Source organism: Sminthopsis crassicaudata, chromosome X (assembly GCF_048593235.1).
Source record: "Sminthopsis crassicaudata isolate SCR6 chromosome X, ASM4859323v1, whole genome shotgun sequence".
NCBI lineage: Eukaryota > Metazoa > Chordata > Mammalia > Dasyuromorphia > Dasyuridae > Sminthopsis > Sminthopsis crassicaudata.
Window position 1 is genome coordinate 57,646,985 of NC_133623.1, and position 11,713 is coordinate 57,658,697.

Genomic DNA, 11,713 nt, shown 5'->3' on the forward strand with positions numbered 1-11,713 from the left:
ATGCCGTGACCCCTGCCAGGCCTCTGATGCTGCGCCTGGACGCTGGCCTGGGAAGGCTTGTCCGGTCTGCTCCCCTGCGCCCCTTTGCCAGCTTTCTTCTGGCACATGGTCTTGGTCTGGGGCACCCTTCTGGCCAAATGGGCTTTGGGAGAGGCCAACCTGGGTCAGTCAGTCTCGTACCCCCACAATGGACTCACGAGTCAGACACGACCCAAGGGACTGCACGGCAGCAAACGGGGCCCCTTGCTAGCCCTAGTTTTGTGCTCCTTTAACGGCAGGAGCGGCAGACTTGCCCAGGGTGGAGGATGGGAGCTGACAGGATAGGTGAATTCACCTCCCCAAACTTTGTGTTTTCTTTGGGAGCCGAATACAGGATTGAGTGTGCAGTCAAGTAAAGCAGAACAGCTTGAGGGAGAAATCCTGCTCAGGGAAGATGGGGGTGACCAGAGGGAAGGTTTGGAGGAGGTCCTGGGAGAGCTGGGGGTTGAAGGCACAGGCTTGGTGATGGCGTATTCTAGCACCTTGGCCAGCTCCCTATCATGGGTGCTCTTCAGATGGCTTTTCCTAAGGCCCTCAATAACAGTCGGGTGAGCCTCGCTGCTGTGCCTTTTCTTCTTAGAGATTACAGTTACCCCCAAAGCAAGGCGTGGAATAGCCACGTAAGGTTTTCATTTGTCTCCATCAACCAGGGCCTGGAGGACAGGTGAAAGGAGTGGACAAGGAGCTAGGTGGTGCAGCGGGCAGAGCGTTAGCCCTTAAGTCGGGAGGCCCCTCATTCAGATCTGGCCCTAACACTCACTATCTTTGTGAGCCCGCGGAGGAAAGGATTCTGATCCTAGCTTGGTTGGAACCCCAGGGAGGATGAGACAGGGACTGCGGTGAGAACTCAGCCAGGAAAGTCAGTCCTGTCAATAACTTAGTTACCCAAGAGGGTTAATGATGCTCATGCCAGAGGTAACACTGGCACTCCAGGCCGGCTCTCGGATCGGCCTCCTGCCTACTTTCCATTTTGGAATGGGGTGGGTGGGAAGAAGTACCCAGCAGGAGTTTGCATTTCTTCTCAAGGGTGTGGAGGCGAGAGGTGCTGAGGCCAGTGCAGACCGTCATCCCCATCTCTGGAGCAGCCCCCTCCCCTCTTCAGGCTCGGCCTCAGACAACGCGGGATGTCGGGTAGATCCCGCTCTCCTCCCTGGGCCGAACGTGGCTTCATGGCCTTGTCTCTGGATGGGTCATGGAACCCCTGGGTGCCTGAGTTGACAGTCGTCACCTCCATGATTCCAGACTTGGGATTTAGGGGTATTAAGGAAACTCTGGAAGATGGGTTGGTCAAGGCTGGTGCTGGAAAGGGAAAGGGAGCACATTTGGCTGTTGCTGATCAAAAGATAAAAGCAAGAAGGCCAGCTAGGTGGTGCAGTGGGAAGAGCAACAGCCTTGAATTCAGGAGGACCCGAGTTCAAATCTGCTCTCAGACACTTAACACTTCCTAGCTGTGTGACCCTGGGCAAGTCACTTAACCCCAGTTGCCTCAGCAAAAAAAAAAAGAAGTGATTGATTAGGGACCTAACCAATGTGAGTGAAGAGAGGACACTGAGGAGAGATGGCAGGCAAGAAGCAATGGTGAGGAGGAGTGGGAGGAAAGCCAGGGCCAAAATTGTGAACTTGGGTCACTCCCAGGGAGCACAGCATGGCTGTGCCCTCAAGTGGCCTAAAGGAGGCACAAGATTTTGGGGAGAAGGTGAGTTTTTGGAAAACATTTCATCAGCTGGTGATGGGTAGCGTGCAGGCATCCATGACATGCTGAAAAGTTGGGGGGGACGTATGTGGATTTGGGGGTCCTGTTAGAGCCAAAAATTGATCCATGATAGCCCTGAGATCATGGAAGACCTGGGGGGCGACACTCATGCCTTGAGACTAGGCAAGGGAAGAAGGTCTGGCAAAGGTGGTTGACTGTCAAAACCTGCTGAAAAGTTGGAGAAAAGGGAAGGAATCACCTGCAGGTGAAGGATTCACCCAGGGCTGGGTGAATTTTTTAAAACATGGGAGACAGTCATTATTAATCAGAGAAATGCAAATGAAGACAACCCTGAGATACCATTACACACCTGTCAGATTGACTAGAAAGACAGGGAAAGATAATGCACAATGTTGGAGGGGATGTGGGAAAACAGGGACACTGATACATTGTTGGTGGCATTGTGAATACATCCAGGCATTCTGGAGAAGAGCAACTTGGAACTATGCTCAAAAAGTTATCAAACTGTGCATTGCCTTTGACCCAGCAGTATTACTACTGGGCTTTTATCCCAAAGAGATTTTAAAGAAGGGAAAGGGACCTGTATGGGCAAGAATGTTTGTGGCAGCCCTTTTTGTAGTGGCCAGAAACTGGAAACTGAGTGGATGCCCATCAGATGGAGAAGGGCTGAATAAATTGTGGTATATGAATGCTATGAAATATTGTTCTGTAAGAAATGACCAGCAGGATGAGGTTTGGAGAGACTTACAGGAACTGATGCTGAGTGAAGTGAGCAGAACCAGGAGAGCATTCTCTACTTCAACAACAATACTATATGATGATCAATTCTGATGGCCTTGGCTCTTCAACAATGAGATGAACCAAATCAGTTCCAATAGAGCAGTAATGAACTGAACCAGCTCCACCCGTGAAAGAACTCTGGGAGACGACTATGAACCACTCCATAGAATTCCCAATCCCTCTATTTTTTTTTCACCTGCATCTTGGATTATCTCAAAGTCCGATTCTTTTTGTACAGCAAAACAACTGTTTGGACATATATACATATATTGTATTTAATTTATACTCTAACATATTTAACATGTATTGATCAACCCGCCAGATGGGGGAGGGATGGGGGAAGGCGGGGAAAAGTTGGAACAGAAGGTTTTGCAATTGTCAATGCTAAAAAATTACCCATGCACATATCTGGTAAATAAGCTATCATTTAAAAAAAAAAGAAAAAAATGGGAGATCTGGGCACATTTGTAGGTGGAAGGCTCAGGAATGAGTAGGGAGAGATACCTAATAGGGAATGATCGGAGGAGAAAGCTTTGAGGAGACCAAGAAAGGACAGGGCCGGGGCTAAGGATCCCAGCATACCCCTGCATGGGGCATGGGAACCCCCAGCTATGCTGAGTGTTGTGCCGATCAAACTCACTGCCTTGCCCTCCTGGTAAGTCTATGGTCCTGGGAAGAGGTGGGGATGAGGGAGCTGGAGGGGATTCCCAGGCCCAGGAGGGTCCCCAAAACATTCAGGGAGGAAATCCCATCTGTTGAACCTTGGAAAGACTTCAGTAGACCGGAAGGAGCCTCCATCCCAGTCATGCCAGCTTTCATGGGCTGGAAGAGAGTGGGATGAGAACCAAGAGTTTTCCCTGAAATGGAAGCGCTGTGAAGGGCCAGGGTGAGACAGGTAGACAGTGGGGTTCCATCGAACATTTTTCAGGCCCCTCAAAAGATGGCAGGTGGTGTGGGAGCAAAAAAGGAGTGATGGAAAAAGCTGATTTCAACTCTGGATCCAAAAGATGGTATCGGCTGATGTTGAGAGGCGGAGGGAGTTAGCGCCCTCTTATTGGTGGCTCCTATCTGGACGACCACCAATCAAGGATATGGACAAATGTCTGCCCTGGTGCAGCCTGGAGGAAGGCCCTGACAAAGTTCTAAATTAGTGTCTGTGACTTTGTCTTTCCCCGCCGGAGTGGATCTCTTTCCAGTTGTATAAAATGCCAGGTTTCAGGTGCTTCGGGGAAAACAACGATTCAGAACATGCATTCAGCCCTGCAACTCCCTCCCTCATTACCTTAGGGTCTCAACTCTTCCATCTGTAAAGTGCAGTGGTTGGACCAGGTGCCTTCCAACTTTCCAGTTCTTATTCCTTGGAGCTTCTGCCCTTTAGCTCTTTCTGAAATCAGGGGGTTGGTCCACCTGGAGCCCCTCACTACCATCTGCCCAGAACTTAGGCAGTAGCAAATCGCAACTGTGAATCTTGCCCTGCTGCGCAGCCTCCTGGCCCCGTAACCAGACAAGTCAGGAGAGGAAGGCAGGGCCTGGAATCCGGTGGAGAATTTCCTGTGGGCAAGAGAGGAATGGCAAGGGAACAAGGAGGCTCTTGAGAGTGGGAGAGGGAGCCCCCTCTCAGGCTCTGCCTTCCTCTCCTGAATTCTCTGGTTGTGGGGCCAGAGGCAGCGCAGGAGGGCAAGATTTGAGGTTGGGAGCTGATGCTGGCTGGGTCCTGGGCAGCTTTTGAGAATAGAGCCCTTTTTCAGGAGGGCAGGAAATCCCAGACTGGGCCCCCAAGAGAAGGATTAATCACCACTTTGACACTTGGATCTGACGAAGTTGGTGAAAGCTTGGCAGCCTACAAATTGGAGAAAGCCTCAGGGCGGGGATGGCAACTACAGAATTGACAGGCAGGCCCCCCCAGAAGTGAGAAGGGAGTTCCAGTAGTCTCAGTCTGGCCCTTAGACTTATCCGCGCATCATGATCCGGACCCCGGTATCTCTGCTTCTTGCTACCATTTTTCTCAGCAGCCTCCCCAATCTAGGCTCTGGGGGGCGACTGATGGCCAAACTGGCAGCCAGGAAGCTGTGTGCAGATGAAGAATGCAGCTGTAAGGTTTTGGGGCCTGGGGTGCGGTGGGCACTGGGTCCTGGAGGGGATAGGCTGGGTGCTTTGGGCCAGGAGAAGAGGGACTGCTAGGGGCACCTTATATTTTCCCAGAAAGTAGACCAAGTGCCATCTCCGGCTGGTGCCAGGGTTGGAGCTGAGCAGTCCTGGGCTTTCCTGAGGTGGAGTACATTCGGGAAACAGCCTCCTAAGTATCCCCAACAATCCTTTCTGCCCTAGACCCAATCTCCCAGGCCATCGCCCTGCAAGACTACTCGGCCCCAGACTGCCGCTTTCTGTCCGTCCAGCAGGGCCAAGTGGTCTTCGTCTACTCCAAGCTGATGGGCCGAGGACGCCTCTTCTGGGGGGGCAGTGTGAGTGGTGGCTGGGGCCTGAAATTGGGAGGGCTGCCAGGATTGGGGTTTGGGCAGAAGAGAGACGTGGTGGAAGGGATCCTGAAGCCCCCGTTTTGTTTTTAAGGGATCTAGGTAGCACAGGAATGCCTAAGTTTAACCCGGCCTCAGACATTTATTAGCTCTGCCCGCAGACTTCTTTCCCAGGGCTGCGCAGACGGTCTGGGGCGAGTGTGGCTTGCAAGCTCTGACCACATGCTCCCTGCTGCCCATACCAGGTTCAGGGGGAGTACTATGGGGCCCAGCCTGCCCGCCTGGGCTACTTCCCAAGCAGCATCCTCCGAGAGGACCATGTCCTGAAGCCTGCCAAGGTGGAGGTTAAAACGGAGGTGAGCGCCCAGAAGCCCCCGGCACTTCCTTTCTCCCCCTTCTGCTCCCTAGATGGTTAAATCCTACCTTCTAATCCCGACCCGGCAAACTAGCCACAGGCGGGGGGCAAGCCAGCCCCTTTACCTCTCCTGGGCCTCAGTTTCCCCGGCCGCTGACTGAGAGCCTCCGACTGAACAGACGGCTTCTCGGAGCTGCTCTCAGCTCCCTCATCCCACAGCTTGGGAAGGGTTAGATGAAATGATTCTACCGCCTTTATTAAGGCTCACGTTTGAGTTAATCTCTTCCGATATTTGCCAACCCCTGGGTCCTCAGCTGTTCTGCAGAAACGTTCGGGTTTCCCTGACACGGGGACTGGCATTTGGGGACCCTCTCCCCTTCTGCAAACTATTTCCCTCCGCATCCCACTCTCCGCTACCCCTGCCCGCAGGCTTGTGCCCTTTGCCCATCCACCTCGTCTCTCTTTCAGAAGTGGGACTTTTACTGCCAGTGAGTCCAGGCTGCCCCTGGCCCAGTCTCTGCCCGGCTGGAGAAGCAGATGCTGGCCCCGAGCCTCAGGACGTCTCCTCCCCGCCCTCCTGTGCCCCTTGCCCCGTTTTGTGCCAATAACACCCGTGTGCAGCAGAGCCCGGTCGTGGTGAATTTGTATGTGCGCGTGGACGCGTGAGCGTGCGTGGTGTCAGGTTGCCGGCGGCCCGGGGTCTCGGGTTCGGGTGATCCATAAAACTCGGCTTTGTGGCCGTCATTAGTTGCTAGGCAAACTTTCCCTTCAGAGGGATCCAAAGACCCGATTTCTGTGGCCTCTTTCCAGCGAGGCATTAGAAATAAACCAATCAGAAGCTGGGGGTGTGGCTAGGCCAGAAAGGAGGAGCCATAAGGGCAGAGATTTAGGGTAGGAAGAACGGACTACTCAATGGGGCAAGTAAAAGTAGGCGGGGCCCAGTAGGAACGGACCAATCAGATCACGAAGTAAGGTCGTCATCACTCAATAGAAAGCATCTTGGGAATCACCGAGCCAATCAGAAAAATCCCTAGGTGAGAAGCGGCTTCTCTAGGTAGCACTCTGGGTTCGGCGATGATTCCGATCGGTCGCCACGGGGGGTGGGGCGATGCCCTTTTCCGTGCTCTCTTCGCCGTTCCTGTCTCCTCCAGCCCTCTGCCCTGGTCCCGGTCCTGTGCACACTCCTTTCCTGTCCCTCTCGGCTAATCCTAGGTTTCGACTGCCGAGTCCCTTCCGCCAATCCCTTGCCGTCTTCTTGACCCTTTGAGTTTATTCCTGCTCTATCCCGGACCGCGGCAGGTTCCTCCTCCTGCGCTCCAAATGCCGTCTCTTTCTCGGCCCCGCCTTCTATTCCAGAGCCCACCTCCTTCCCTCTGCTGACCAATCGTGGGCCCAGATTGTTCTTCCTCCTCCCCCAGTCCTAGTCCCGGCCCTCTCCGGCCTCCAATCCTTCCTCGCTGGCTCAGCCAATCCACGGCTTCCCCCCTCCCCCTTTCCGAGGCCAGGGCTAATCGAGCGACAGGATCAGGCCCCTGCCTACTTTCTTGGGTCCCTTTCCGTCGGTCGTCCCCCGCAGCCTCGCTCCCCGGCGCTGGCCTCAGAGCCAATCCCTTGCTCGGGTCGCGGCTCCGCCTCCTCCAGGAGGGGGCGTGTCCTCGAGGCCGCAGCGGGGCCGAGACCGCGGCTGGGAGCCGGAAGGAGGAGGAGGAGGAGGAGGAGGAGGCGGCGCCGGGGGTTGGGGGGGGGCCCGAAGCCCGAGCGGGAGCCGGAGTGGAAGCCGGAACCGGAGCCGGTGCCAGAGCCGCAGCGGCCGCTGCGGCCAGACATGGCCGAGACATACGGTGAGGAGGGGCCGGGGCCGGGGCCGGGGCGGGGCGGGGCGGAAGCCTGGGTTTCCTCCTCCTCAGCAATGCTGTGTGACGCCGGGCTGGGCGCTGCCCTCTCTGGGCCCCGCGAGTCTCCTCTCCATCACCGGCCCTGTCCCCGCAGATTTCCTCTTCAAGTTCCTGGTGATTGGCAGCGCCGGCACCGGCAAATCGTGCCTCCTCCACCAGTTTATCGAGAACAAGTGTAAGGCCCCCACCCGCGTCCGTGCCTCTGGTTGGGAAGGGGGCCGAGGCGGGGAGGGCGTGGGGGCTTCTGTCCCCGCACCGGGCTGACGCCCCCTCCCCTCCTCAGTCAAGCAGGATTCCAACCACACCATCGGCGTGGAGTTTGGCTCCAGGGTGGTCAACGTGGGGGGGAAGACCGTGAAACTGCAGATCTGGGACACGGCGGGCCAGGAGCGGTTCAGGTGAGGGGGCGCGGGCTGCAGGGCGTGTGGGCTGGGGGGGACGCGGGCTGGGGGGGGCACAAGCTGCGGGGGGGGGGGGGGGGCGGGCTGCCGGGGCCGGGACTCGCCGTCCGAGGCCTGGCTCAGGGGCCCCGCTGCTCTTTGCAGATCCGTGACGAGAAGTTACTACCGCGGAGCGGCCGGAGCGCTGCTGGTCTATGACATTACCAGGTGGGTGACGGGCAGGCCGGAAGTGGAGCGGGAGGGCGGGCGGGGGGGGGGGGGGGCAGCCACTGAGTCTCTGCTCCTCCCCCCCGCTGCTCAGCCGGGAAACCTACAACTCCCTGACCAACTGGCTCACGGACGCGCGGACGCTGGCCAGCCCCAACATCGTGGTCATCCTGTGCGGGAACAAGAAGGACCTGGACTCCGAGCGGGAGGTCACTTTCCTGGAGGCCTCGCGATTTGCCCAGGAGAACGGTGAGCTCCCAGCCAGACCTGGGTGGGATGGGACGGGAGGATCCCCTCTCCCCAGCTGGCCTGAGAGCTCCATGGATAACATGGTCCAAGTCCGTCCCCTCGTGAGACGGCGTGTTCCAGGGTGCCCCAAGTCCGGGCCCTCGTGAGACGGCGTGTTCCAGGGTGCCCCAAGTCCGTCCCCTCGTGAGACGGCGTGTTCCAGGGTGCCCCAAGTCCGTCCCCTCGTGAGACGGCGTGTTCCAGGGTGCCCCAAGTCCGGGCCCTCGTGAGACGGCGTGTTCCAGGGTGCCCCAAGTCCGTCCCCTCGTGAGACGGCGTGTTCCAGGGTGCCCCAAGTCCGTCCCCTCGTGAGACGGCGTGTTCCAGGGTGCCCCAAGTCCGTCCAGGAATGTGTCCCAAGAATGCCCCAAGGATTCTGTGGGACACTTTGTTCTAGGATAACCCAAGGATTTTGTCTACTGTCTTGTGTTCTAGGAGGCCCCCGAGGCTCTGTCTACTTATATTTTCTATCATAAGACTATCCTAGGGTTCTGTGCACTTGTGACCTCTGTTCTAAGGATGCCCTAAGGGCTCTGTCCACTGATGACACTCTGGTCTAAGGACGCTAAGGAGTCTGTCCACTCGGAACATTCTTATGTTCTAAGGATGCCCCAGGAGTTCTTCTGATGACACTTTGTTCTAGGATAACCCAAGGGCTCTGACTACTGTCTTGTGTTCTAAGAGGCCCCAAAGGCTCTGTCTACTTATGATATTTTCTATTATGAGGATATCCTAAGGGTTCTGGTCACATGTGGCACTATGTTCTAAGGACGCCCCAAGGATTCTACTTGTAATATTTTGTTCTAGAAAAGCCCAAGGGTTCTGTAAACTTGGAACCTTTGTGCATTAGGATATCCCAATAGCTGTGTCTACTTGTTCTACTTGTGACACTGTTCTAGGCCGCCCCGAGGGCGAGTTTTCCTGTCTTAGGGTAACATTTGGCATTGAGGTTGCTCCATAGTTTTTTCAAAACACGCTATGATCTCAGGGCCCCATGGTTCGAACTCCATGTTCCAGAGGCTGGGGGGAGGAAAAATAAAGCCATGTCTCTGCCCTGGGGTCAAGTGGCACTCGGTTCCCGACAGAGCTGATGTTCCTGGAAACCAGTGCCCTGACGGGCGAGAACGTAGAAGAAGCTTTTCTCAAGTGTGCCCGAACCATCCTGAACAAGATTGACTCGGGTGAGATCCCATGGGTGGCCAGGGCCAGGGCTGATGGGGGGGGGCAGCCAGGACCCTCTTCCTGTCCCTCTGCGGGCCTGTTCCTGGGCCTCTGTGTGGGAGTCGCTCCTTGGGCCTGCCAAGTCCCATACCAGTTTTCCTCTCCCTTGTCCCTTTCTCCCCAGGTGAACTGGACCCAGAGAGGATGGGGTCGGGTATCCAGTATGGCGACGCCTCCTTACGCCAGCTTCGCCAGCCGCGGGGTACTCAGGCCCAGAGCAGGCAGCAGTGCGGCTGCTGACTTTCCTCTCTCCCTGTGGCTTGGAGGGCTGGACATCCGCCCCACCGGGATGTCAGAGAGAAGCTGTGGATCGGAGCCCTGGGGACAAGCTATGTCCAGCTCCTTTCCCCCATTCTGTTCCCTTTCCTTGCCTGATCTGGCCCGTGGCCTCCCCCTCCCATTCTGCCCCAGTTTCTCTGAGAGGGCATTAAACACAGAGTGGGCTCCCTCTGTACTCCAGGGGGGACTGGGAGGGGCCCCTGTCTGAGCCATTGGGGGTGGAGCTGGGGGAATGCCCCTTCCCCCCACCTACAACCCTGAGCCTTGGAGTAGCTACACCTGGCTTGTTACCAACCTTATGACCTTTTCCATTATCTAAACAATAGGACCAGGGGCTTGAGTCCCCACCAGTCTCTCCTCCCAGATCCCCAAGGGCCCTGCTGACCCATGTAAATGGTATTTATTAGTCTGGGGGGGCATTAGGTGGGGAGGGGACCATCAAGTCTGTTTCCACATACACACACACCATGCGCACACACTATATATTGATATATAAAACGTGTTTTTTTCAGCTGTCTTGAGTTTCTTTAGTCTTGGGGACAAGGAAATTCAGGAAAAGGAGTGGCAATTCTAGAATGCTACTTGAGGGGTGTAGGATGTGGGCATCTTCCAAAGGCTGGCATGGTGACTGCCCTGGGTCCTGGCTGGCCAGGCCTGGGTGAGGTCTGAAGCCTGGAAGATGAATGGGAGGGGAATGAGGGGCCTGGGTCAGGGATGAGGTTTGGGGGGGGGGAGGAGCCTGGACAAGGTCCCAGGCCAGAGAGGGGGCTGTGAAAGGGGAGCGGCAGGGGATGGTTGGGGGGGTAGGGGTTAGAGATTAAGTTGGGGAATTGTGGGGGAGAAGGAGGAAGTTACAGAGTGAAAATGAGGCTGGGTCTGCAGAGTTGGGGGTCCCCAATGGAGACTGGGATAAAGGGCAGGTGGGAGTGGGGGTGGGGGCTAGCGCTCCCCACTCCCTCCCGGGGACATGACTCATCCCTTGCCTTGGCCTAGGAGAGGCCCCATCACTCGGGACAGAAGTCCCTCCCCGGGGTTCCCCGAACACATCTCAGCCCCAACAATCCAAGCATCCGGGCCTGGCCAGTTCCTGGAAGGCTCCCAGCCCGCTTCCACCTGTTCTGGGGGGGAGGGGAGGGAGTATGGAATGTGCCGCGGCCCCTCCTGGCCCCTGGGCTGCCTGGGTCACGTACCCCACGTCCCAGGCCCTGCGGGGAGCCTTGCCAGGGAAGGGGGTGAGTGGAGGGCACAGGAGGGGGTATTTATAGAGTCCTGCAAATCCCCCTTCCAGGGACAGCAAGCTGACATCCCAGCCCGCCCGGCCCGAAGCTGCGCCCCCCGAGGGCAGGGCCCGGCTCTGTGCGCCCCGCGGGCGCGGGCATTCGCAGCTGCTAAGTCAGTGCTCGGGAGCATTCCCTCGGACCCTGCCAGCTCCAGTTCTGGTGGGAAATGTTGGGGGGAGGGGAGAACTCTGGGCAATGTCCCGGCCCAGGACCGAAGATGGGGGGAGGTGCCCGGGGGCGTGGGGTCTCTGGGGAGCGCTGCGCCGCCGGGCCCAGCACGGCTTTGGGTCCCCTCAGGCGGGTGCTTTCGCCCTCGGCCTCAGTTTCCTCATCGGTAAAAACGGGGGCTTGGACGGGCTGAAAGCTGGGATTTCCTTCCAGCTGGAAATCCGGAACCCGAGAGGACACCGGAGGGGCGGAGGGGGACAAGGGTGGGGGGCGAAAGGGCGCGGGGGAGGGGTCCACCGGGGAGGAGCCGCGGGGGTGCGGGGAGGGGTCCCGGGGGACAGGGGGAGACCCGCTGTGGAGAGCGGCCACAGACGGGCAGGATCACGGGTGGGCGCAGCGGCTGGAGGGCACACACGGGGCGTCACTAGGGATGGGGAGACGCGGGGAAGCTTCTCTGGGGCCGGGCCGGAGAGTGAGCCGCACCGGGAGGAGTCCCCGGGGGAGGGGCCTGGACTCGCAGCACCCTCCCCTCCCCACCCCGTCCGCTTCGTGCGCACGCGCACCCGCTCCTCCCCTCCCCCGCCCGCTCCGCGCGGTCACGTGCAGGGGCGG

At 57.6% G+C, this 11,713-nt stretch overlaps 2 protein-coding genes across 3 annotated transcripts; both read left to right on the forward strand.

The window, feature by feature from the left end:
* Positions 1–37: 37 nt before the first annotated feature.
* On the forward strand, positions 38–6,064 carry MIA (MIA SH3 domain containing). Its single transcript, XM_074277566.1, has 4 exons — positions 38–4,625; positions 4,862–4,995; positions 5,253–5,363; positions 5,831–6,064. Exons 1-4 carry the CDS (start codon positions 4,496–4,498, stop codon positions 5,852–5,854), a joined length of 399 nt encoding a protein of 132 aa, XP_074133667.1. The 5' UTR covers positions 38–4,495; the 3' UTR covers positions 5,855–6,064.
* A 1,002-nt stretch (positions 6,065–7,066) lies between these two features.
* RAB4B (RAB4B, member RAS oncogene family) lies at positions 7,067–10,164 on the forward strand. Of its 2 annotated transcripts, XM_074277564.1 has the most exons (7): positions 7,067–7,203; positions 7,352–7,432; positions 7,541–7,655; positions 7,803–7,865; positions 7,960–8,114; positions 9,239–9,334; positions 9,499–10,164. In XM_074277564.1, the coding sequence occupies exons 1-7, from the start codon at positions 7,188–7,190 to the stop codon at positions 9,612–9,614; spliced, it is 642 nt and encodes a 213-aa protein (XP_074133665.1). In that variant the 5' UTR covers positions 7,067–7,187; the 3' UTR covers positions 9,615–10,164. The 2 variants fall into 2 exon arrangements, with proteins under 2 accessions (XP_074133665.1, XP_074133666.1); XM_074277565.1 differs by lacking the exon at positions 7,352–7,432 and having other exon boundaries at positions 7,088–7,203.
* The last annotated feature ends 1,549 nt before the right edge of the window (positions 10,165–11,713 follow it).

What these genes read in the sequence shown, in the direction of transcription:
- MIA (XM_074277566.1), top strand. Translation starts at nt 4,496, where the DNA reads ATGATCCGGACCCCGGTATCTCTGCTTCTTGCTACCATTTTTCTCAGC. An exon ending in GCCTCTTCTGGGGGGGCAGT is followed by an intron (nt 4,996 to 5,252) that starts GTGAGTGGTGGC and finishes TGCCCATACCAG; the next exon opens with GTTCAGGGGGAGTACTATGG. An exon ending in AGGTGGAGGTTAAAACGGAG is followed by an intron (nt 5,364 to 5,830) that starts GTGAGCGCCCAG and finishes TCTCTCTTTCAG; the next exon opens with AAGTGGGACTTTTACTGCCA.
- RAB4B (XM_074277564.1), top strand. An exon ending in GCGGGCCAGGAGCGGTTCAG is followed by an intron (nt 7,656 to 7,802) that starts GTGAGGGGGCGC and finishes TGCTCTTTGCAG; the next exon opens with ATCCGTGACGAGAAGTTACT. An exon ending in GCGATTTGCCCAGGAGAACG is followed by an intron (nt 8,115 to 9,238) that starts GTGAGCTCCCAG and finishes GGTTCCCGACAG; the next exon opens with AGCTGATGTTCCTGGAAACC.